Source organism: Phyllostomus hastatus, unplaced genomic scaffold (genome assembly GCF_019186645.2).
Source record: "Phyllostomus hastatus isolate PE091 unplaced genomic scaffold, TTU_PhHast_1.1 phas_contig_38, whole genome shotgun sequence".
Classification (NCBI taxonomy): Eukaryota; Metazoa; Chordata; class Mammalia; order Chiroptera; family Phyllostomidae; genus Phyllostomus; species Phyllostomus hastatus.
The window spans coordinates 17,956,859-17,983,356 of NW_025333869.1; the positions used below are offsets into that span (position 1 = coordinate 17,956,859).

Sequence of the window (26,498 nt, forward strand, 5' to 3'; positions counted from 1 at the left end):
TGTGTGTGTGTCTGGATCTAGGAGGGGCGGGGGAGACAGAGACACATCAGACTAGAAGGAAATGGAACGGACGAAGAGACCGAGACAGAGCCTCGGAGAAAGACGGGCGTAGAGACGAGGGACACGGGAGATAACAATCTGAGAGAGAAGGCAGTGTGAGACAGGTTGGGAAAATATAAAAAGAAAACCGAGTGACAAAGAAGTTAATGGAGGGCATTTGGAAAGAACGAGAGACAGAAGAGAGCCAAGAGCAGCACAAGACGAGCTTGATCGGAACGCTGCTGTACTGAGAGTTCCCGCAGACACCCGAGTAAGACTAGGGGCGCCGGGGGGGAGGGGTGGGGCCTGGAAGGGGGCCGCCCAGGGGCGGCCCTACACGGAGCTACATATTTAAATGAGCTCTAGTCCCCTGTTCGCCCCGCCCCACTACTTTATATTCAAGAAGACAGCCAATGGGGGTCGAAAACGATGATAGAAGGGGAGCGGTCTCTGTGGGCCCCACCCCGAGAGCTGTCGCCTAAGGGGTCAACATTGAGGCAGATAGCGGATCGCTGCGCCGGGCGGGGCGGGCTTAGCGAAGTGGGAGGGCCCAAAAGTTTCCTGCCCAACTTTCGCTGCCTCTTTCCTCCGCCCGCGCGCGCTGCAGCCGCAGTCCAGGGAGGCGGCGGCAGTGGCGGGCAACGCGCAGGGCGCAGGGCGCAGGGCGCGGGCGATCGCCGTCGGGGAGCAGGCGGCAGGCAGTGGGCGCAGGCTCCCCGGTGCCCGCCCCTCCGCTGGAGGTGGGGGGCGCAAGTGGGCTGCCGGGGAGGGGCCGGCACCGCAGCCGCAAAATGAGCCTGCTTTCGGCCATCGACACGAGCGCCGCCTCGGTTTACCAGCCGGCCCAGCTGCTCAACTGGGTCTACCTGTCGCTGCAGGACACTCACCAGGCGAGCGCCTTCGATGCCTTCCGGCCCGAGCCTCCCCCTGGCGCAGCGCCTCCAGAGCTGGCGTTTGGCAAGGGCCGCCCGGAGCAGCTGGGCTCGCCCCTGCACTCCAGCTATCTCAACAGCTTCTTCCAGCTGCAGCGCGGAGAGGTGGGTGCCCCTGCGCGCCGCCCCCCACCCCCCACTCCGTCGACGGCAGGGGGCCTTTTCCTATCTGCCCCGCTCTTCCTGGCCTGGCCTGGCTCCGTATTGCCCGGCCCCGCTTGGCTTGGCTTGGCTCAGCTCTGCCAAACTCGCTGCCCGAAGTCCCCGGGGCGCCGGGAGCGCGTCACCTCCCGGCTGAGCCCAGCCGGGAACAGCTCAGGCGCGGGCGGGGCTCTCCCACCCCCTCTCCTACCCCGGGGCACCCAGCTTAAAGGGGTCAGGGGCGGGCCAGCTGGTTGGGGGGCTCCGGATTCTCTCCAGACAGCCAGGGCGCGGCCAGGGCGGGGAGACCCTTCCAAGTGTCCTTCCCACACCCAACCCCATCCCCCTCTTGGCCACCGCTAGCTGGGACCGACAGTGCAGATTCTACTCCGATCTCCTCTTGAGGGGCCTAAAATCTTTTCTCCTTCGACCTCGGTGGTTTCCGACCCGAAGTGCACCCTGGAGAGCAGTGACTCGCCCAGAGGGCTTTTCCTGCTGTTCGCACACTGGGACCCCCAGATACATCCTCCAGCTGCTCGCCCTCCCCCAGCCACATAGGAAGTGGTTTTTGAGGGCTTGACCCCACAGACTGCGCTGTCCCCCGCCCTCCCAGCCTGGAAGGAAATGAAAGGGAAATCCTTTTGAGCTCTTGGGAGGGGGGCTAGTAGGGGGAAGGATTCCAGCTGCCCAGTGCCTTCTCTAGAAACCTGGGCCCACTGCTTACAAAGTCTGCTGTTGGGTGGATTCAGTTACAAAGTGAAAGAGGGCAGGCATCTTCTTCCCCAGCTAAATAAACACACACAGACTGCCAGGAACTCACAGCCCCTTTTGAGGGTCTTCAGAGTCTTCCAATATACCACTCCTTTCTCTTTTCAGCTGGACTCCTCCTCCCCCTCCTCCCCCACTCCCACTTACTCCTGCTTCATTTGTGAACTGCAGGCACCCTTCTGTGGCCTTCATTCACTCACCTTCTAGCAGCTCTCTCTGTAAAAGTTCAGGGGGAAGGGGTGAGGGAGAGGACACACATGAGGGTCATTTTCCTTCTAGACTTTAGCACACCAGCTAGTTTTAGGACAGTCCAAGGCCTGAACATTTGGAGAGAAGTCCTGTGTAGGCACCAGTGCACTAGGGATGAAAGGTGAGACAGAGGGTCTCCCTTTCTGGCCCCATCGTGTGTTCAACTCTGCCATTACTGACTAGAGGGGACATGGACATATAAAATGCTGGCCTCAGGCTAGATGTGGGCCAACACCAGGTGAACTGAGAGAAGGACTGGTTGACCTGTGTTGGGCTGGTTGGGCACAGTTGAAGGAGAGGAGTGTGGAGAGGCAGCCTTTGGTGACAGGAAAAAGAATTTGTATGCCAAAGCTCTTTGTAGACTGTAAAGCACGCTCCACACGAGGAATTGTTTTTGGCTGGGAATCTTTCTTTCTTGTAAGAGAATTTGCTGCCTCTTCAGGGAACTGGCTTTGGGGATGAGTGACTTTGGAGGGCAGTGTGAGGTGTTTTTTCAGTGAGTGGGTCTTTTCAGTTGTCTTAGCAAAAATTTGTTGAGCTTTGTGTGGACCTCTGGGGACTCAGTCATGGGCTCATGGGGCCCAGATTAGAAGACAGACAGGATGATACTGTGCGAATGGTTGGGTGATTTCATGAAGGTCCTGTGGAAGCCATAAGGGAAGAGGGTGAGTGACCTATAGGTCAAGTGGGGGTCCCTAATCACCCCTACTAGTCTTCCTCTGTCCCCATCCTATGGTGGCCTTGCTCCCCAAAGGTGGGTCTCTGCTGAGAGGGCCTGGGAGTTTTGTCCATCAGGAGTCCCTTGGGAGGAGGATGGTGTGCCTTGTCTTGGAAATTTCTGGCATCCAGAATCCTAGCAGGGTCTACGTTCTGTCACTTCACTGCTGCTTACCTCAGTTTCCCCATGAAGAGGCACATTCCTTCGCTGGGGTCGGTGTAGAAGGAGCTAGCCAAGGTTATGTAGAGCAGTGGAAAAAAGTCTTTCATGACCTAACTTTGAGGAACATTCCTGTCTCTGGGCCTCAGTTCACCGATCTGTTAAATGTAGTCTCTGTTGTTAAATGTAGTCTCAGTGGTGTGCATGGGATTTGAGAGCTGTACAAACAGGAGAGGATGTGCCTACAGACAGGCCGTGTTAGGGAGGTAACAAGGGCTTCTCCTGTGCTCCTAGGCCAGTGGCTTCCTTGGAGGGGCTGGAGGACTGTGCTTGCTGACTTCCAGAAGGCTGTCTTGGCTTCAAGCTCACTTATTCTCACCTGTCAGCCACTTCACCTCCTAAACCCTCTTGGAGCCCTAGCTGTGCTCCTGGGGACAGGCTTCTCCTGCATCTAGGACTTAGTCAGTGACCTAATGTGGATCCAAAATAGCCACTGGCTGAGAAGGCAAGAAAAATACCCCACAACTAAATGCTACCAAGGGCCCAGTTGAAAAGGAAGCAGATCGTGTGTGGACCGGAGGGGACTCTGTGAAGGAACACAGGGACCCAGGAGCGTTGCCATTCTGTGCGAGGCCTGGCAGTCCCAGTGGCAGTGCCTGTGAATGTGACTTGCATGCTGACTGCTGACCACAGCCTGTCTGCGCCAGTCCCCGTGCCAAGAGCCCACCCCCTCCTGCACCACCCCCAGGCTGCTCCCACCACAATAGCAAAACACCATGAATGCAGCTGGGATTTGGGCGGGGGGTGGGGGTGTTGAGGACGTGGGGGCACAGAAGCCCATTGTGCCTCTGGAACCTCAGCTCTGGAAGCTGAAGATAAGCCAAGGGTTCTGAGTGGAACACTGGCCCTGGAAGCAGAGAGAAAGATGGCAGAGTTCATGTGCAAGTGCAGGAGCAAGCATCAGGAGGTGACTTGGATACTTGGAGGTGCTCCTCAGCTTCTCAGCTTGTGGTGAGGGTACCAGGCCAAAGCAGGCAGAGACACTTTGTGCAATTTTTAAAAAAGGCATCTAGGTCTAGAAACTGGGCCCTGTGAACCCTCTTTCAACCCATCATTTGTGATAACTCCTTGTCTTTGGATAGAGACTCCTGAAGCCCTTGGCTTAGCACTCTCTCTCTCTCTCCAGGTACTCAAGGAAGGCAGCTCTTAGAGGGAGGGGGAGGTGGGAGACATGGGGTCTTCCCTGCCAAGTTTTGTTTGGAATTTAAATTCACAGCTGTGTATGTACAGTGGGACCCCACTTCCAGAAAAGTAGAATTATGACCTTGTTGAGCATTAGCTCTTGTGCCCCTCAGAGTGATGCTCAGAGACCCTCCTGGGTAGTCCCTGTGCCCTCTCAAGGGGAGAGAGGTGGCTATGCCACCCTTGGTCCAATTAGGGAAGCCCCTTTCTTTCCCTGTTCCTCCAGGGACAGGTGTGGCTTGCAGATGTGACCACATGGTCAAGTAATTCTTCATGGGGACTGTGGGGAAAGGCTTTGGGGTGAAATGCATCTGGAAAGCATAGCATACTGTCCTTCCTTCAGAGACACACAATGCCCTCTAGCACTGTAAAGGGTCTGAAAAGTCCTGCAGCACAAAACCTATTAATCATTTTTCAACCCAACATTTTCCATGCCTATTTGACTGGAGTACCTTTTGGCACAGAACACCTAGCAGTGTTCTTTGGAACATCTCCAGACCCAAGGAACACTCCACTGAGGCAGACATCTTCCTTGTTGGATAGTTCCAACCCTTAGGAGGCTCCTCCTGGAACTGTGAACCCAGGGGCCCTCCCCAGGTCCTAGCACCATCTTCTGCAGCATTGAAGGACCCCCCCCCCCACCCCTTTACCACTCTGACCTGCCTGTAGGAGATTTGAGAAAAGTGTCAAAGGTGTCACAAGGCTTAACAGATAAGGCTTCAGCAATTCTGCATAGACAGGACTCTTAGAATCCTAGGAGGAGCGACTATGGGGTCCTGTTTTAAAAGGGCCCCAGGTCTTGACAATTCTTCTGAAGGTTTTGATGTGTCCCCTGTGCCCTCCACAGGGACAGATGAACCAAGGGGTCACATTACCAAGGTGGATGTGTAGAACAAAGCCACATCCCTGTATGAGGATGGGAGTTTGCCTCACTGGGGCTAAGAGTGGGTTTTAGGAGCTGAATTTGTTCTCAGCAGCCTCTGTAGTCTGTATGGAGTGGGGTGGGAGGTACAGACCCAGGTCCTGGGAGGAATGACCGCTCTGGCCTAGACAGGAGTTTGAAAGGATGCCTGGCTCCCTTTGGCCACCCCCAGGAAGCTGAGCTGTGACTCAAAAAAGGGGGACTGTCTTTTGAGGGCTTATTGGCTGAGGTGGCCTGATCCACCCTTCATCAAATGAAGTTAACTGGGTGGGACTAGCCTCAGAGAGGAGACCGAACCTCAGAGAACTTATGAGTCAGGTGGTAGTGAGGAAAGCAAACAGCATTAGTAATTACTAATTAGCAGTGACAGAGAGCCAAGCTCTGTCAGCACCAAGAGTAGGGTCCTGTGGAGAAGATGCTCTTGAGTAGCAGTTGCTTACTCTCCAGTGGTGCTTTAATCTTGGCCTCTCTTTCTTCATAGCCTCCACCTTCAGAAGAGAAAGCAAAGATCTGGCTGGTCAGCCAGTAAGTCAGGGGCAGAGCCAGATCTAGAACTCTACTGTAGTCCAGTTGCAGTAGTCTCAGTGGCTCATCTTTCTGGTCTCAAGGGTGGCTCCCATCTGGATCATTCTTATGGGTGCCACTGCAGGGCAGGCCATAACCAGGAACATTCTGTCAAGCCTCAGTGCTTCTGACCTTGTCTTCTTGATCCCAGACCTTTTGAGGAGTGGTAGCACTGGTCATGGGTACTGGGTTCTCTTCTGTGCCCCTGCTCCAGCCACTCCTCAGACACTCAGCATGGGGCTCCATGGGATGTGAGTCCAAGGGCAGCCTTGCTTGGGAGAGGCAGAGGAGATGGACACTGAGCACTTCCTATACCTTTGTCTCATATTGTAGCCTGTGTGTAGCATCCGCATTGTCTGGATGGGGAAACTAAGGCTCTTCAAGAGGAGGATGAAACAGTCAGGAAATCAGTGGGAGACCAGGGCTGCAGCCTAGGTCTCAGGATGATTGAACTGTCTGTGTGTGTGTGTGTGTGTATGTGTGTGTGTTTGCAGTCCTAGCATCTGATCATTAGTCGGTGCCCAGGGCATACTAGGTGCTCAGCTAATGTTTCCTAGGTGGATGGGTGGGAGGATGACTTGAATTGAACCTTCTCCTCTTTTCCTCCCCCATTCCTGTGATTATGTGAACACTCTCTTCAGTCTCTTAACCTCTCATTTTGTCTCACAGAAGGAATGTTTGATGGGATCTTGGTTAATTGGAAAGAAGATTTGGGAGATGGTGAAACCTTGTCCCTAGAGGAGTCCTAGCCGAAACTTAGGTGTACTGATGGTTCTTGACCTTCTTTGAGAATCTGAAGATACCTAAAGCTTCTCTACTTTCCACAGTGCACACAGCACAGCATACATGCACATACAGGTACACATGGTTGTGTATGATTTCAAGGAGATCATGGTGCCCTCATGTCAGTGGTGGAGTCCTAATCAAGGTCTTCTTCTATTGAGGCTGCAAGCCTCAGCAGTACCCCAGACTGACCAATATTAGAGTACCAATTAGTCCTCAGATTCTGATTCATGCTTTCTGCTTTCATTCAATTAATGCACTCTAGGAGAAGCAGCCTGATCCCCAGTGCCTATGTTGTAGCTGGGGAGAGGGCTTCAGTGCTGTGAACCATGAGCACCTGTCATGTGGTTGGTGACTCAGGTAGGAGCAGGAGGATGTGAGTGGGGAGAGGGTGTTTCCCCTGTGTCTTCTATGCCTTGCCCTGCTGCCACTGCTCCTCCATCTCCTGGCCCTTTCCCCATTTCACTCTCCCTGCTCCTTCTCTACCAAAAAGAACTTGGACTGCCTATTTAAATTAGAATGTCTCATTGAGCACTGGCTGTGTTTTGCATGTCCTGGGTGAATGGACCTCCAGGAGGCAATGGTGCCCTCAGTGGTCCTGGGCAAAGGGTTGCCTGGGTAAAGGTGCTGGTTCTGCCACCTTCCTGACCTACAGGTCAGCTTTGGACCATGGAAACAAACAGGAGCAGAGCTGGAGTCTGACTGTGGCTAGGGAAACCTTCCTTCCAGGTGTGGTTTCATTTTCCCATTGGCCAACTCCTTGCCTTGACAACCAGTTGTCTCCTCCTCTCCCTGAGCCCAACCCACATCCACCTCTGCTCATGTGTACAGGGTGTGTGCCTGTGTGCATGCACTTGACTCCGGGCTAAAGCCCCAGATAGACTCTAGGGGTAGAAGTGCAGATCCCTTGGAGAAGGAGTGGAGTCATTTGTGTGATAAGTGGTTTCTTGTCTCAAAAAGAGAAGTATGGGTGTCAATGTATGTGCAAGTGTGTGTATGCATGCATACACATGTTTTTGTGGGCAGGAGTGCAGGGGAGACTTTTGGGATAAGAAAGCAGTCATGTTCAACTGATGAAAGAACCTCCACATAGCTGGGGACTAGGGTCAGAGATTTTCCCCTCCGGGTTCCTCTCAGGTCTGCAGGGCAGGGCTCATTGTTTGCTTCAGCCAGGCCACCTCAGATGCTGCCCTTCTCATTGTCTCACCCACTAGCATGTCCTTCCCTGCAGGTGTTGCTCCGTGTCTGCCCACTGTCCCTGCCTCTCCACTCTGCACTGGTGTCTTCTCCCTCTAGGCTGGTCTTGGAAGCTTCTGTCCACCCGCCCTAGTTCTGGCCTGTCCCCCACCTACTGTGCCCTCTTACTGTCCTGGTGCAGGGGGAGGGGTGGGGGAGAGGAGGAGCACAGCTTGGCAGGCAGAGTCAGCCTTGGAAATCTCTGCCTCTGTACCCCAAATCCCTCAGCAGAACCACCAACCCCAGGACCCTAATCCCTCACGTCTCCCAGAAAAGCCAGTGCCTCATCTTGCCAGTGCCGAGGGGCTTGGCAATATGATGTCACAAGACCTCTGTGCCAAGAAGAGTGGTTCACACCTGGCGTTTTCCTCTGGCTCTCCTTCCTGGAGGGGAAGCCAAGCCTTGGAGGCTGTGTTGTGGCTGGAATATAATAGACCGGCAGATCTGGGTGAGTGTGAATCTCCTCTCAGCCACACACTTGGGCAAGTTCCTCAGCCTCTCTGAGCCTCAGTTTCCAGTTCTATAAAGTAGTGCCGAGGACTAAGAAAGGGAAAGGTTCTAGTCAAGTATGTGGCACAGCTAATATCAGAATAAACAATGTCTTCCCATCTAACTTTCCCCAGCCACCAAGCCAGAACCTTGGAGAAGTTCCAACGATGGACAGAAGTCTGATACTCTGTTCTGCAGATGTGGTGTGAGGCTCCCACACTTCCTGCTGGCTGCTTGGGCCCCTGACCTAAGGAGGAAGGACAGATGGTTTTCCCCCCCCAGGCTGGTGATTTGGGCCTTGATGGCCCAGAGGGTTCTGCCCATTACACTAATGGGCTGCTCTCAACCAGTACCCAGAGCAGCTTAATCTGGGGAGAGACCACCCTCTGATTTGGTCCACAGGAACCTGGTGACCTCAACCTAACTCCTTCAAGGTGTTAAGGCATCCGTTCTCTCTTCGGTCAAGTGGGGCTCCCAGGCCCTTCCCTGCCTGGGATTATCTGTACCCAGGACTACCACAAGTGTAAGGAGAGGCTCTAGAGTGACAAGCATGGGAGAATCTTTGCCTTCAGGATGTCCAGCTTTGTGGAGACATGAGGAGGCATCACATGGCAAAGAGATTAGAGAGAGACTTCAGAGCTCCTTCAGGAGGAGGCGAGAACAGAGGAGTCATGGGGTGGGCCCACCCCACCCACAGCACTGAGGGACAGGGCTATGGCAGGGAGGTCCAGGAGACCCCTGGAGGAAGCTGGGGCCTCCGTGGCCAGCAAGGCCTCAGGAGCTCCTGAATCTGTGCTTTCACACGGTCCTGTAGAGTCTGAGGCCTGAGGGAGAGGAAGGGGTGGCTTTGAGGCCCCAACACTAGAGTTAGAACCAGACCAGGAGCCGGGGCCCAGAGGAGGTCGGGATGGACATAGAGAAGGCCTCCTGGAGATGGACAGCAAGTGCAAAACTGGAGGCAGAAAAACACTTGTTCTGTGGGACACAGAGGAACAGCTCTGCTCTTGCAGAGTTAGGGGCTGCCTGATAAAGGGAGCTTCTGCCCAATCTTGCCCTTGGCTACAGATGGCAGGACCTGGAACAGATGGCACCCTTGTTGATTAAGTGCACCCTGCATGCTGGACCCTGGGGGTATCTTTCAGTACCTGGGTGTCGGACCTTAAGAAAGTCCGAGAGCTGCAGGAATCATCAAGTTTGCCCACCTTCCCTGCTCCATTTTATATTTTGCAACTGGGAAACCCAAGCAGTCAGGCCTCAGCTCTGCAGCCAAAGGGGAGGAAGCTCTGTGTGTCCCGGCTTTTGCTCTGTCCCGTCGCCACAGGCCATGAAAACATCTGAGAGGCCGACTCACCTTTCACCTCCATGGCCTGAGCTCCTCCTTGACTTTTTCGGAGAGGAAACAGCTTGCTGCCCCACCCACCTTTTGCGACACTGGCAGGCAGGACTGGCCCTTGGGCCTGGCTGTGTGCCCTGGTCGTCTCTGGGTCTCAGTTTCTCCATCTGTGAGAGTGAGGTTGTATCAGCTCACCACTCTCTGTCCTTTCAACTCTAAGGCAGCATCCTCTTGAATTGGGGCTGGAGCAGCTGTGGGGGACAGGCCAGAGGACTCTGCAGGTGGGAGCAGCAGTGAGGAGAGGAGCTCTGGCCTCGCCTGTCTGACCTGGAGCTGCCTGTGTGACAGGGGCAAAGCAGGAACCCTCTTGAGGTGTCGAGCTGCCAGGGAGAAGGCAGCCTGCTCAGAGGACTCAGGCTGCCTAGGGATACCAGCAGAGCTGCCCGTGGGCAGGAGAGTGTGGCTGCACAACGAGGGGAAGGTTTTTCAGGGTGTAATTAGCGCACTTTCTGGCACCCACGAAACTTCCCCTTCCTCTCGACAATTAGCTGCCAAAACAGTCCTGATTCCTGTGGACTTACTTGCTTCTATCTCATCCAGAAAAGAAAAAGGAAAAAAAGAAAGAAAAAGGGGGGAAAAGAGGGTTGTTATTTGTGAAATTGCATTTCCCAGCCATGAGAGTGAGTCACGCATTTAGAGCTTCAAGTTTCGTGTTTGGATGAACTTTTCTCTGGGAGGCTGGGGCTATGCTGCCCTCCTTCAGGCTAGTGGGGTGGGGAGAGGCCTAGAGTCCATCTACTGAGAGACCTTGACAGTTGAAAAGTCTGGGGGCTCTGCCAGGTGGTTGTACCTGAACTGCCTGAGAGAGATTTAAAAATGCCTATTTGAACTTGGGTGGGGAAGGGGGAGTTAGTGTTTAATGGGGACAGAGCTTCAGTTTGGGGTGATGAAAAGTTTCTGGAGATGGACAGTGGGGATGGTTGCACAATAATGTGAATGTACGTAATGCCACTGAACTGTACACTTAAAAATGGTTAAACTGGTAGATTTTATGTAGGTATAGTTTATCATAGTAAAAAGTGTGGACTCCAAGTCCTCAGTCCCAGGTGGCTGTTTTGGTAGGCCTGAAGTGGGGTCCACAAAATTATTTGTTAAAAGTTTCCCAGGTCACTCAATGCAAGTTGGAACATCAGCAGTCTGTCCAATGGGGACAATGTCTTATTGTTCCCCATTGTGAGCATCAATTATTTTAATATGTGTAAAGTTTTCAGGGCCTAGTACATAGTAGGTGCTCAGCTATCATCTAATTTCGTTTCCATCAGAACCCGCCCATACCCCTTGAGGTTGTTCACTGTTGGCTCCCACACATTCAGGGATGGGGACCCTCTGCCTCACAGGATGGGCCACCCCATTTGAAAGAAACCCACCTGAGAGCTGGAGTTTCTTTCAGACTGAATGCAGGTTTGTGTGGTATCTTCCACTGGCCCTGGGCTTCATGGTGGCCCTGGTCAGTGGCAGAGCAGAGATGGTCATAGGAGCCTTTGAGTAATGTGCCCAGTTGCTGGAGGCCAGCTCTGTGTTGGGCCTGGGCTGCCCTGGATGTGCTGTCTGTGGATTTCCTTACAGATCCTAGGCTCCAATCTAAACCTGCACTGGAGGGAACAGAGGTCCAGAGAGGAAGGAGCCGGCCCAGGGTCATGTAGCAGGGTGTCCAGGGAGCCAAGGGCAGTGTTGGCACCCAGATGGTGAGGGCTGTGTCCTCTAGAGGGCATGTGCCAAATCCCTAGAGATGGAACAAGTAGGGAGGCTGAGGCAAACGTGGGGGGGTGGGCTCTATCCTGGTTATGGGGGTGCCTAGTCCCTTGGGGCCAGCTCTTCACTCACCTTCATCCCCTTCTCCCACTGAGGGGACACAGAAAGAACTATCACCACCCTGGGCCCCTGTCTGCCCTGTTTTTGTAAGGGAAACTGAGGCAGCTGTCTCTCAGGCTCTCCTCACCCACCAGCCTGGGGACTCTCAAGAACAAGGCCATGTCTCTCCATTTAGGCCCAAGGCTCCTCAAGGCCTGTAGTTCATTCCTGGAGTTCTTGGGCACCTGAGCTGGGGTCAGGCGATTACCAAGCCCATGGCCAGGTTTGCCATGGACCCTCCTGAGGAAGCTGCCTCTTTTCTGTCTTGGCCTCGCCTCAGGAAAGGGGGCCCATGGCCTCACCGCAGGCCCGCCTTCGCTAAATTCCAGTGTGCCTGGCTGCGGAGCCTGTGACTCCTATAAATAGAGGGTGTATACACCAGGAGGGGGCCTGGGCCGTGTCTGCTTTGAAGCCAGGCAAGACATCTGGTTCCTGTCAACTGGAGGTGGGAGAGGTGGGAGAGGTGGGAGAGGTGGGCAACTTCCTCCCTGGGCTCCCAGAGAGCTGGCTGGCTGGGCAAGGGCTCCCCGGACACAGTCTGCACAGGCCTCCTGCCGCAGGAGAGAAGGCAAAGCACTGACTTGCAGTCTGCTCTTCTGTGCCCTGGAAACTGTGCACCCTCTGACATTCCTCTTCCTTATAAGTTGAGGAAACTGAGTCAGCTCAGAGATAAGTGACTTGTCTACAGTCACTCTGCCAGTAAGCAAAAGAGCCTCAAACCTAGCAGGTTATTTTCTGCTATACTTGCTTATCTCTATGCAGTGTGTAAAGGATTAATGATAATAATAATTATCATCATCATCATCATCATCATCATCACCATGATCATCACCACTTACTGAGTGGTTCCTAAGTGTCAGGCAGGAGATAAGTGCTATGTGTTTGTGACTTCATGTTAGTCTTATAGAAACCCTAGGAGGTAGTCACCATTCAGAGTGGTTAACTGGTGTGCCATGGACACACAACCAGAGTTGGATTAGAACTCAGGCTCCAGGAGGCCAGAGCCCATGGGCAGCTGCCGGGCCATTATGAATTTAAGTGTGTGTGCCTGTGTGTGAGTGCATGCCCACCCATGGAAACTTCCCCGAGGTCATAGCTGTGAATGAGCATGTCCAGGCCTTCCAGAGCCCTCACAGCCTCTGTCCCCGCAGGCACTGAGCAGCAGCGTGTACAAGAGCGCCTCACCCTATGGCTCCCTCAACAACATTGCTGATGGCCTCAGCTCCCTCACCGAGCACTTCTCTGACCTGACCCTCACCTCCGAGACCCGAAAGCCCAGCAAGAGGCCCCCACCCAACTACCTATGCCACCTGTGCTTCAACAAAGGACACTACATCAAGGACTGCCCCCAGGTAAGGCAGCCTGGCCCAGGTGGGGCTTGTGGGCTCGCTATCAACTGTGTAACAGTTTCTATGGGTAGATGGGTAGGCAGGTGGATCACCTCCCCACCTGTCCCCTGTCCCCTTCCATGAGCAAGTGGCCCCATGGCTCTCTCTGGTCCCCACCTTTTTGTCCCTCTGGTATTTCTGAGATAAGTCTGGCTGGTATGAACAGGACAGAGGCTCAGCTTGGACCTGCACTGGTTAGGCAGAAATCTCGGTAGGGTACCCCAAAATGAGGTTTTGGGTCTTGAAGGCCCACCAGTCTCCCTGCCAGGCTGGGTCTTGTTACAGGGAAGTGGGATGGAGGCCAGCTGCCTCCTCACAGTTCTCTCCTGAGACCCCAACTCCTCAAACTCACAGGGAAAGAATGTGGGCTCTGGGCCAGGAATCCAGATGTGCACCCCCTCCCTCAAGCCCCACCTCTACCTCCTCTGCAGTAGGCTCCTCAACCTGCTGCCTGTGATGACAGTGGGCCTGCCATAAGTCTGTGCCCCCACAATGGGTCTGGGTGAAGGCACTGTGGGGCTTGGGGGTGGGGGGAAGGGGACTGGGAGGTCAAGGGTGTGGGGAGCAACCCCTGTCTCTCACCAAATGTTTCGCCATGACTGAGTGGGACTTCTGAGGCTGACCCCACTCATGAGATGACCCCTGGCTCTCTGACAGACATGGCTTTGGAATCCTGGGAAGAGAGGTTAACAGTTGTTTTAAATATGGTATGAGATTATCAGTGATTTTTCCCTACTATTTTTTCATATTTTCCTATGTTTTTATGATGTGGTACTACTTTATTTCATATATGTAATGGAAACGGAATCCTGTAAACTCAGAAAATCCATGTTGTCTCACCCTCCAGATGTTGGAAGCTGAGGGCCTGGCTGGGTGGGGCTGGGTCCCGCCAGGACCAGCGGGAAGCTGAGATGTGCTTCCCGCTCACCACTCCCATCACAAGTGGTCATGCTGTGCTTTTTGTCCTTGCTACTTAAAGTACAGCCAGGCATAGCTGAATACGTTGTTGCCTGGGAACTTGTCAGAAATACGGAATCTCAGGCCCACCCTAGAGCTGCATTTTAGTAAGCCCTGCCCACCCGGTGATTCATGCACTCCAGTGATCTGGCCTCCCCCTACCCCTGGGCAAGAGAGGCCCTCCCTGGTTCCTGAGCAGTGGGAGCTGACCCACTGGTGGCTGTTCTCCAGATCCACACTCCAGTGGGCCCTGTCTGTCCCTCAATATGTAGTGAGCAGGGGCCCTGAGCACAAGGGGATCTCAGCAGAAGGTGAGGCCCTACCCCCAGAGGGTGTCTGAATAGGAGAAAGGGCAAATGAGCAACTAAGGATCTGGATGGTCTTCAAAGTCATGTCCATAGCCACCTAGTCAGCACCTCCCAGTGCCCTCCCCAGCTGAGCCCCCAAGCAGAGGGACTCTGCTCTCAGCCATTCACAATGATACCTCGAAAACCTCCCTCTATCCTCTCCTTCCCACAGTCTGTGAGGTTGGCAGAGCAGGACCTAGCCCCACTGAAGGACACAGGCACTGTGATAAGTGTCCTGAAGCATTATTTCATTCATCACACAACGGCTGTGTGTGTAAAGTGCTCTTATTAGCCCATGTTACATGATGCTTTGTGTGAGTCAAGAACTACACAGGATCATTGAGCTGGTCAGTGGAGGAGCTGGGATATTACGACCCCCCCGCAATAGGCAAGTGATACTCAGACACCATCAGGGGCTTTCAGGGCTCTGAGGAGGTATGCTTACTCTGGGCTCTCAGCCTGGGAAGGCTTCCAGGGGAAGGAGGGTTTGAATGGGGCTGGTGGATTGATGGAAGAAGGGCGGCTGTGCCTCCCACAGTGTGACCACTGTCCAAAGGCAACAGATGGTGAGCCAGAGGTGGCAGACCGGTGAAGGAGCATGTGAGTGTGCATGCGCACACTGCCCTCTCTCCAGACAGAGCCAGAGCTCTTCTAAATGTGGGCACAGAGGGTCCCTTGCCCTCAGTGCCTCTCACTTTCCAGCGCAGGGCTAACCCTGTTTCTTCCTTCATGTGGGATATATGGCGTGTTCACTTACCTCGTCCAGGGCTCTTAAGTCTTTGGAGAAACAGGAGTCATAGCCCCACTTTACAGTTGAAGAAACAGAGTCTCGGGGAGGCGGAGTGCTGAAGAGAGGGCAGATGAACATGAGCATCCTGGTCTTGGGGCCCCTGCCCTCTTGGTCCCCTGGAGCACCCATGCCACTCCAAGTGAGGCACCCGAGGCCTGCAGAGCCTCAGTTTCTCCCTTGAATGGGTAGAAGTCCTCTTCTGGCCCTATCACAAACCTGATTCTGTCTGGGACTCCTGCAGGCCCAGGTATCTCCCTCCAGCCCTCACAAGAGGTGGGAGGGCAAGTGTCCGAAATACCAGTTTCATAATCGATAAAATGAGGCTAATGAGGACACTGACTCATAGGATTGTGAAGGTCCATTGAAAAAATGCATGGAAAGTGCTTAGCACAATGCCTGGCACACAGTGGGCACTCAGTAAATGTTGGCTAGCATTATTTTTTTCTCCCTTGGGTTAGAATGTGGAGTGCGCCCTCCTGGCAAGGTACTAGGTATTTTGGCAGGCAGGAATTTAATTGGATGCCCCCCACCCCTCACCTGACCACAGGCTCAGGGGCAGTGCTGGGCTAGATTCACCTCTGTACCTCTCACTGTCTGAACCCCTGTGCCAGCTCAAGGAACCACACACAGCCAGTGCTCAGTGCAAGCCTTTCTGGATGAATGGATGCATGGACAAGGCTTTTTTTAAGGCATGGAAAACTTTGCCTTGAATAAAATATTACAAAAAGCTCAGAATATATAATATTTAAAAGTGGAGTGCTTATTTTGATAATAGCTTTAATGAGATCTAATTTACACACCATATAATTTACTATTGAAAGTGTACAATTCAATGATTTTTAGTATATTCACAGAGTTGTGTAACCATCACTTCGATAGTTATAGAACACTTTTATCATCTCAAAAAGAAACCTCACATTCCTTAGCTGTCACCGCCTATTCCTCAGCCCCTAGGTAGCCACTAATTTATTTTCCGTATCTATAAATTTGCCTATTCTAGACATTTCATATCAATGGAATCATATAATACATGGTCTTTTGTGCCCAGATTATTTTGCTTAACATATTGTTTTCATGCTTTATTCATGTAATATCACTTATCAGTTCCACAATTTTGGAAGTGTTCCATTCTGTTCTATTTTCAGGAAGATTTTGTGAAGTATTAATATTAAATCTTTTTTAAATGTTTGGTAAAATTCATCTGCAAAACCATCTGAGTTTGGGCTTTCTTTTGTGGGTAGATTTTTTAAATTACTAGTTCAATCTCTTTACTTGTTATAGGTCTATTCAGATTTTCTATTTCTTCTTGTGTCAGTTTCTGTAATTTGTGTCTTTCTAGGAATTTGTCCCTTTCATCCGTTATCTAATTTATTGGCATATAGTTCTTTATAATATTCTATTGTAATTGTATTTGTCTCTGTAAGCTTGGTCTAATGTTCCCCTCTTTCATTTCTGATTCTTGTAATTTGACTCTTTTCTCTTTTTTTCTCCTTAGTCTAGCAAAAGTTTTGTCAATTTTGTTTGGTTTAATTTCCTGTACTAATTTTTCTATTTTCTATTTTATTACTTAACATTCTAATCTATTAAGAAATTGTGGCAAAATTCATATAACATACAATGTACCATCTTAACTGTTTTTAAGTATACAGTTCAGTGACATTAAGTACATTCATATTGTCGTGCCATCGTCACTACCCACAGAATTTTTTTATCTTGCAAAATGGAAGCTCTGTTCCCATTAAGCAGTAACTCCCTCTTCTTTACTCCCCTAGACCCTGGCAACCACTATTTTACTTTCTTTCTCTATGAATTTCACTACTCTAGGGACCTCTTATAAGTGGAATCACACACTATCTGTCCTTTTGTAACTGGCTTATTTCACTTAAAATGTCCTCAAGGTTCATTCATACCATAGCATCTGACAGGAGTTCCTTTTTTAAGGCTGAATAATATTCGTCTGTGTGCATGTGTGCGATCATCACATTTTGTTTATACATTTATTCACCAACAGGCAACTACTGCTTCCACTTTTTGGATATTGTGAATAATGCTTCAATAAACATGGGTGTACAAATATTCCTCTGAGTCTTTGCTTTCAATTCTTCACTCTAATCTTTATTATTTCCTTCATTCAGCTTGCTTTGAGTTTAGTTTTCTTTTTCTAGTTTCTTTATTTATGTACAGCACATTATCAGTGAGTGTTGCTTCATTACAACATTGATGATGTACTATTGGAAGTTAACTGCTATTTATATCAATTATCCTATGGTAAAATTGGTTTCATTATTCATTGTTTCACTTAAAGTCATAGAACCCATCAACGATGTTAAGTGAGAACTTACTGTAGATGTTTATAACTATACATTTTCCTCTGAGCTGCACCCTGTAAGGTTTGGTATGTTGTATCTTCTTTTTTACTTATCACATGGTATTTTCTGATATCCCTTTTTCTTCTCTGACCCACTAGTTATGTAGAAGTATGTTTTCAGCATCCACATATGTATGAGTAACCCAGATACCTTTTAAAAATGATTTCTAATTTTATTCTATTGGGGTCACAGAACATACTTTATATTATTTCAACACTTCTAACTTCATTGTTTTATAGCCTAGCATGTGGGCTATCCTAGAGAATGGTTCACAAGCACTTATGAATAATCTGCTGATGTTGGGTGGAGTGTTCTAATAGATGTCTGTTAGATCTATTTTGTTTAAAATGTTGTTTGGGTCTTCTGAATCCTTGTTGATGTTCTGCCTAGTTCTTCTGTTCATTATAGTAAGTAGGGGTATTGAAATCTCAATTATCGTTTTTTAAAAATTTTTCTCTATTCATTTTAGACAGAGGGGAAGGGAGGGAGAGAGAGAGGGAGGGAAACATCAATGTGTGGTTGCCTTTCACACACCCCCTACTGGGGACCTGGCCCACAACCCAGGCATATGCCCTGACTGGGAATCAAACCAACAACCCTTTGCTTTTCAGGCCAGCCCTCAATCCACTGAGCCATACCAGCCAGGGTTATTATTGTTTAATTGACCATTTTTTCTTCAGTTCTGTCTGTTTTTGCTGTATGCATTTTGATGCTTTCTTATCAGGTTCATCTATGTTCATAATTGTATTCCGCTGCTTGGTTGATCTTTCGTTTTTAATTGATTGAGAGAGAGAGGAAGGGAAAAAGAAAGAGAGAGAGAGAGATCCATTCATTGACCCACCCACTCATGTATTTACTGGTTGCCTCTTGCACGTGCGCTGCCTGGAGATTGAATCTGCAACCCTGGTGCACTGGGAAGATGGTCCAGCCAACTGAACCACCCGGCCAGGGCCATCCTTTTTATCATCACAAAAATGCCCTCCTTATCTCTGGTAACACTTTTTGTTTTAAAGTCTATTTTTTCTGACATCAGCAGAGCCAGCTTTTTTTATGGATGCTGTTTACATGATAGATCTTTTTCCTTTTTTTTTTTTTACTTTCAATCTGTTCAAATCTTTGAAACTAAAGTGCACATCCTGTAGATAACATATAATTGGATCTTGGTTTACTTTTTATTCAACCTGACAATCTCTGCCTTTTGTTTGGTTTGTTTATCCTTTCGCATTATTGATAATGCTATTATTAATCCTTTATTGATGTAGTTGGATTTAGGTCTGTCATTTTACTTTTTGTTTTGTAAATTATTCCTGTTTTTTCTCATCTTATATTCTTCCTTTACTGTTTCCTTATGCATTAAATGATGATTTTTAATGTAACATTTAAATTTCTTTAATGATTTTTTTTCCAATTGTTAAAGCTATTTCCTTAGTGATTGCTCCAGGACTTATCTTATACATCTTAACTTATCAGAGTCTGCTTCCAATTTATACTAACTTAACTCTAGTGACTAGTACACTTACATAGCTCTAGTCTTTTTTTCCTTGTTTTTGTAGCATTATTGTTAATGCATTTTACATCTATATATGTTAAAAATTCAATAATACTTGTTATAACTATTATATTATATAATTTTATGTGTTTTAAAGAAGGTAGAAAAAGAAAGGAAAGCAATTATGTAATTGCTGTATTGAGAAAGAGAGAGAGGGAGAGAGAGCAAGTGAGCACACTGAACTATTTGTCAGGTTAGCTTCCTTCTTTCCCATTCCTGGTTCTCTTCACTTGTTACTGTGTAGATTCAAGTTACTTACCACCTGGAGTAATTTTCTTAGCCCAAGACAAATTTGTACCCACCTGCCTCTTTTGTGCTGTTATTAGCAAATATATTTATATATGTTATAGGACGAATAGTATAATTTTATGCATGCTGTTTTATACAATTGCTTTTTACATCAGCTAAGAGAAGAAACAAAAGGAAATATTTATTTATACTGTCTTTCACATTACATAATCCCTTTATCAGTGCTCCTTGTTTTTATTCACGTTTATTTGCATTGCTGTTTGGGTCACTTGCTATCAGCCTGAAGAACTTCCTTTAGCATTTCTTGAAAGGTTGGTGTGCTAGCGATGAAACCTCCATTTTTGTTTACCTGCTATCTCACTTTCATTTTTCACAAAGATAGCTTTGCTTGGTATAGAATTTTTGGACGACAGGTTTTATTTTTCTTTGAGTGCATTGAATATGTTACCCTACTTCCCTTTGACTTCCTTTATTTCTGATGAGAAGTCAATTGTTAATAATATTGGAATTCTATTATAAATGATGTCATTTTTCTCTTGTTGCTTTCAAGAGAAAGCAACGTTTAGTTTTCAGTAGTTATTATCATGTGTTCATTGTGGGTCTCTTCCTTTTTATTTTACTTGGAGTCTCTTGAGTTGCTTGGATGTGTTGATTAAAGTTTTTCATCAGATTTGGGAAGTTTTCAGCCATTATTTGTTTGAATATTTTTTCTGCTGCTTTCTCCTCTCTTGTGAAGTGATTTTTAAATGGTCTAAATATCTTAAAAATGGTCTAACTTGGAGTGGAATGTGCAGCACCCTAAGCTAGCCCTTCCTAGCTCCTAACGTTATTCATGCAGCCCCAGAGCTCTGAGGAAGGCACAGTGAAAATGCTATTAAAGCATTCACTGCTAATGTCCCAGATGGTATAGCACAGGAATCAGGGGTTGGAAACCTGTTTTTTTTTCCAATCTTAAACATGTGATAAAGGTATCAAGAGCTCAGCTCATCAAAACAGTGGGGCTTCTCATAGATCCCTGGGTCAGTGTGGGGGGATTGGGTTCTGCAGGAAGACTGGGAGACCTGAAGTAGAAATGTGAGGTGCTGGAGACCAGTTTCCAATTTTGATGAAGGGCAGCCCCTCCCATGGGGTGAGGCTGTGCCTGGACTAGGGTCCATCTCTAGTCAATGCCAGAACTGGCTCAAGAAGTCTAGGGAGTCAAGAATGTCTACCATGCTGTTTTGAAAAGCCTGCTTCTGCTGTTGTGTTAGGTCTCTAGTTCAAGGGTAATAATAACATTAACAACAATGATAATAGTTTCTAAGCATTGAGTTTACCATTGAGTTTAGCATGTTTTGTGCATCAGCTCATTTAATTCTTTAAAAAAACTCTTATCAGTCAATTGCCAGATCATAAAGCTGAGGCCCAGAGAAGTTAAGTGACTTGCCTGAAGTTACACAGCTAATGAACAGCAAAGCTGGAATTGGGACTTGTGTCTTCCTGATTCAAGAGCCCATGCTTTTCAAACTAGGTTCTATCTGCCTTTGCATCCAAACTTTGATCTCCACTATCATTCTCAGAATGTCAGAGTTTTTTGAAAAGTTGGGTTGCTGGAAATAAAGAGGGACAAGGACAATGTGGGCAGAGGACTTACTAGGTTTGGTCTGGCCAACTTGGTGTGTCCAGTAGATTCTACTTCTGGTCCAGCCCCAGGGCGTCTGCTGTCTCAGTGCAGTCCAGGAGGCTAGGGGTGGGTGGGGGCTGCCCACTGGAGTGGCTGCAGTGATCTCAGGTGGCTGTAGAAGAGTCATGGTTGCTACCTACCTGCCTGGGCATCTCATGCTGTCCCCTGTACACCAGTGTGGCAGAACTGTGAAGACCTGAGCAGTAGCACCTTGCTTTGAGCCAGGTGCACTTGCCTGCATAGCTGTGTGGGTTTGTGATGAGGACTTGGCTCGGTGTCACATCTGTGCCCAGGACACACAGCCTGTGTAGGGGAGCCAGGACCAGGACCTACTACAATCCCCCAACTCTTCCTGAGCTCCTATAGTGTGCCAGGCCTATGCTAGATAAGGCCCTACCCCTGTCCTCTATGGAACAGACTGAGACACGGTTGGCCATTCAGGGTGATCAGGGCTACAGTTGAGGTTTGCAATGAGAAACCAGCTCTGCCTGGGCTTCATGGGAGGCCTCTGAGAGGAGGAGTCCAGGTCTGAGGCAGGGAAGGCTTCCAAACAATTGTGTATATAATGGGAGTTTGCTTTCCGAGCATTGCGGGCCCTTGGTGGCAGCTGGCACTCTGGGTGCCTAGGGGGAGGAGCAGGAGGTGTGGCTGCAACAGGTGGTGAAAGGCCTGTGTACCAGGCTGCACAAACTTGGACTTTATCTGGAGGGAAGGGAAAGCCATGCAAGCGTTTCAGGTGACATGCTCAGATTGGCATTTTGAAATATCACACTAGTGGCAGGTCAGACGCTGGGCTGTAGGAGGCAAGACTGCTAGCAAAGCCAGTCCAGGAATGTGGATAGAGGGTAAAACCAGATATAGGGCAAGGGTGAGCCAAGGTTGGAGATGAGGGGACAAATTCTGGACACCATGAGGATGTAGCTAGCACCTGTGGGATATGGTGACCATGAGAGTGAGGAGAGGAAGGATAACGTATCAAGGGAGGCTACCAGCTTTTTGAGGTAGCCACCTGGGCAAGTGGGGTGCTCCTAACTGGGATACACATTTACCCGCCTGGAAAAATAGGCTCTCCTTCATTTATTCATTCAGCAAATATTTATGGAGCACCTATAATGGGCTAAGCATTTACAGATGCCACAGTGAATATACCAGAAAAGGTTTCTGCTGTCCTGGAATTTACCTTCTGGTTGGTGAAGTTAGACAGTAAGCACACGTTAATAAGATAAGGAGATATGAGACAGCAAGAAGTGTTCTGCAGAAGCTGAGTGGTTTGACAGAGAGCTCCAGGCTGACTTCTCCAGGACAAATGGCAGGCCTGTGATTCCTTAAGTGCCCACAAAAATGTTTTAATGTTTATTTACTTTAAAGCCAGAAGAAAAGAATAAATGTAACAATAATGAATGCAGCCCTGGCCAATGTGGCTCAGCTGGTTGGAGCATTGTCCCCTAATGGAAAGGTTGTGGGTTTGGTTCCCAGTCAGGGCACATACCAGGGTTACGTGTTCAATCCCTGGTCCTGGCACATTCAATCCCAGTCCGGGCACATAAAGGAGGAGGCAGCCAATAGATGCTTCTTTCTTGCATTCTCTCTCTCTCTCTCTCTCTCTCTCTCTCTCTCTCTCTCAGCAATGAAAAAAAATGCCCTTAGGTGAGGATAAAAATATAAATATTACAAAATAATAATGATAATGTATCCTGGATAATGTTTGTCTTTATACCAAAGCAGTCATAAAATATCATTTTTAACAACGTTTTGTGGAGGAATGGGCCCATAAGACTCATCCTGTAGCCCTGAAGAAGACCTGCAGGCTGCTTTAGATCGGGTGGCCACCACGGGGCTCTCTGATGATAGGATGTGGAAACTCCAGACATTACCTTCTATCTAAAGGTCCATAAGCCAACATAAGGACCCTGATCTTAGTGAAGGGACATCTTGTAGAGGTCGAAGGAATAGCTTCAAGTTTTTAACCCAAAGATCAAAGTTCAAGTTCCAACTCTGCTACTTACCTCCTGTGCAACCTTAAACAAGCCATTTAACCTCTCCTCATTTCCGAAATGTATCTGTAATTTGGGTCTACCTTTCCTCATTTCTGAAATGTATCTGTAATTTGGGGTCAGTGCAGGGCTTCCTGCCCTGATAGTCTACTCACCACCTCTGTAGGAATAGAGACTGGGGTGCAAATGGGGGCAGGACATCCAGGATCTGGCATCCTTTCCCTAAGCCCTCTGTCCACCCTTCAGAGTGGTCAGGCCCAGCCGCACCCAGCCTGGCAACCATCCATCAGGCGCTGAGCTGAAAGCAGAAATTCTCTAAGCCCTCAGCCTCCACCACTCCCAATATATCCTTGGGGGACAGGTTACTCCTGTGAGGGAGGCTTGAGGGGTGTTTTCACCTGTGCCTCCTGTGTCCAGCTGAGGATGGGGCTCTGTGAGGGGTCTGGGGAGCGCCTGAGCCTAGGGGAGCTGCCATTTCTGAGTCAGCATGCCCAGGGCTGCTAACAAAATCCAGATGTCAGACAGAAAACAATCAGCACCCCCACCCATCTGGCAGCTCATGTTTCTTGGAGATTGCAAAAGAAGAAAAATAGAGCAGGGAAAGAATCAAATCCTAGAACAGCTGAAACCTTAGAGGAGGGGTGTAAATAGTTTCAGGGTTCTGTTGCAGGGAGGGACAGGAGGCAGGGGGGAAGCAGAGACTGGGCCAGACCCCCTTTTCCCCGACCCCGGTCTTTGTAGCCCTCTGGACCCCACTCCTTGCACCTCTCTCCAGGTCAGAGCAGGCTGGTCCCTATAGGGTGTCCTAAGGAGGCAGGGAGGGCCTAGGCCACCAGCCCGTGTCTGACCCCTGCCTGGGGTTTCCAGTCCCCCATTCAGGTGCTGACCTCACTGCAGGCCTGGGTTTCATTGGGCCTGAGTGGCTGAATCCTGGGGAGGGACAGGCAGAGGGGACTGAGGCTATGTAAGATTTCCCCTGCAGAACCTGGGGCCCAGGGCCGTTGGTTGGCTCAGACCCATCAGTGTTCTGGTTGGGGAAACACATTTCCTCACAGCACAGGGCAAGGACTACATGTTATGAAAGATCAATAGAGGGAGGAAGGGAACAGGTGGGGAGGGAAGGAAGGGAAGGAGGGAGGAACAGGGGGAAGAAGAAGGCAGGGCGAGAAGACAAACAGCTCATGACAGGACTGCACTGAGGGAGACCCTGGCCGGCCTCTGTGCAGGGCAGGCATCCCTGCAAGGCCCTTCCTCGGGAACCTGGGCTGGTGCACTGGTGGAGCGGCCTGGGCCCTGCTATTCCAGCTCTTGGCACGGAACCTGGAATGTCGCGAGTACCCAGAGAATGTTAGCTGGGATGGTTGTTGCTGGGGATGGTGTGGTGACCGCTGACACAGGCAAAGTCCCCAAACCAAGGCCCTCTCCTTGTGCTTCAGTGAGGTGAGCACGGCCTCAGAAGCCAGCCCACCTGGGCTGAACCCCCTGCTCTGCCTCAGACCAGCTGGGGGCCTTTGGGAAAATTAAGTGTCTTTAGGCCTCAGTTTTCTCCTCTGTAAGATGAAGATAATAAAAACCTTTCCCATGGGAAGTTGTGAAGATAAATGAGTTATTTTATACAAAATGCTTAACAGAGAGCCTGGCACCTCATATGCACCCTGACACTGTCATATGCTATTGTGACTATGTTGATCACTGTCATTATTATTATGCCTCAGCTCAGCTTGTTTGAGGCACTTCAGAGGTGCTTCGGGGCTGTGGGGGTCACCAGAGGGGGCTCTGGCCCTTCATCCCACCCTCATCCCACAGAGGGGGGTTACCATGGGGATGGGCTGCAGGGAGGCCATGTGGCAAGGCTGTGCTTTCTCAGATGCCTTAGGGTGGGGGTAGGGGCAGGCTCTGGTGACTGGGTCACCCAGGTTGTCTGGAAGGGCAGACAGGCAGGGACTGGGTCCTGGATGCTCTGCTTGGCGCACGTGGGCGCTCCAGGAGGAGGGGTGGTGGGCATGGCTGGAAGATGCCCAGTGCCACCTGTGGGCTGTCAGCTCCCTTCTGGCCAGGCAGAGAGATGGGCTTGCCAAGTGCTTACCCTGGCACAGACAAGTGAGAGCAGCTGTAGGGGGGATGGAGGGTGGGGCACAGGGCATGGGGGCATACAGGATAGTCACTTGTACATCCTTCCTGCTGCCCCAAACTAGAAGGAAAGAGTCCCAGAGGGCCAGTTTCACATCCTCACTGCCAGTTCTCCTTTTAAATGGACCACAGCTGGTGACCTGGGGCTCCTATGTCCCCATACTTACTGGAGCCCCCAGGAATCTTGCCATATCAGTTGGCCTCACCTTCTGCCTGTGGGCCTTGAGGGACAGGGATATTGGCAGAGCCTGGGAGCTAGGACCTATACCTGGTTCTTGAACCACCTGCAAGGCTCAGTGGATGGAGACCTGGAGGGGAGCACTTGCATCCTTGCGTTGAATAGCTGCCTGGTGTCACCTTCTCCTGGCAGCCTTCTCTGATTTCACCTGTCCTCAAGCTCAAAAAGGTCGCCCTCCTCTGAACACTGGAAGGACCCCATTCACTCACTCACTTATTAACAACCCCTGCGCATGGCCTCCTATAGGCCACACTCCTGACCTGAACCTCTCATGTAGATGGTTTTTCTCCTGGAGCAGCTCAGGGTAGTTCTGTAGGCCCCATGAAAGGTTCTGACGGGGTCATTTTCTGCTCCCCTCAACCTCAGAGGACATGAGAGTGCAGGGCAGCCAAGTCTCCTTGAGGTGTCCACAGACCTCACTTCTGCCCTGTCATACCTGTGTCCTGGGAACATTGCACAATTCCACCCAGGCATCTGTGAAATGGGCTCACCACCTCTTGGGGGGTTTGTGTGCAGTGGGTGGGCAGCGCAGCTGATTCAGTGCTTGGTGCCCAACAGCACTCAGTAAGTGGCAGCTCTCTTGTTAACATAGCAATATTTGTCAGATTGCTGGGTCCCTGAGCCTCATCTGCCCTCTTTGTACAGTGAGAACCTGGAGCTTGGCTTTATGGGGTTGGTGTGAGGTAGATGAGAATCTGCCTGAGACACCATGGCACTGAATCCTCCCCTTTCCTTCCCCCTGCCCCATCCCAGCCAGGCAGCTTACACACACACACACGCACCTCACACGCACCGGCGCACACACACCTGCACACCCGCACACCAGGGGCTTTCCAGCCTCCGTGCCTTTGCTCCAGCAACCCCTCGGGCCTGCAGTGCCTTTCCCTACTCTTTTCCCTCCTTACCCACCTTCAGAGCCCAGCTTGAACCCCACCCCACCCCCTCCTTCAAGACACCTTTCCCAGCCATCCCAGGCCCATGGGCTCTCCTCTCGGAACACCACTTTCATGACTAGTCCCCCGACCCAGGACCTGGTTCTAAGGCCTTTAATGGCTTCTCACCTCTCCTGCCTCCCCATCTAGAACCTGAAGGACAGGAGATCCCCCCCATGGTGTGATTTCCGCTCTGCTCTGCCCTGGTCCTGGAGTGTGGCCCCAGCCTGAGCACCAGGAGCTGCTCTCAGCTGTTTGCCATTTGAGTTCAGCTGAGCCTCGTCGAGCCCCAGGGCTTTGCCTGTGCTGTGCCCTCAGCCAGTAATTCAGTGTCATTTTCTCTGCCTCCTCCAAGCCCAGCCCAAATGCACCCTCTCCTGTCGAGGGTCCCCTGTGCTCCTACACC

At 50.2% G+C, this 26,498-nt stretch overlaps 1 protein-coding gene across 1 annotated transcript in view; it reads left to right on the forward strand.

The window, feature by feature from the left end:
- The first annotated feature begins 638 nt into the window (after positions 1–638).
- ZCCHC24 (zinc finger CCHC-type containing 24) overlaps positions 639–26,498 on the forward strand; it is a 59,145-nt gene continuing 33,285 nt past the window's right edge. The window contains exons 1-2 of the mRNA XM_045842039.1: positions 639–1,076; positions 12,638–12,838. Coding sequence (XP_045697995.1) covers positions 831–1,076; positions 12,638–12,838 — 447 coding nt within the window. The 5' untranslated portion in view covers positions 639–830. The remainder of the gene's footprint in view (positions 1,077–12,637; positions 12,839–26,498) is intronic.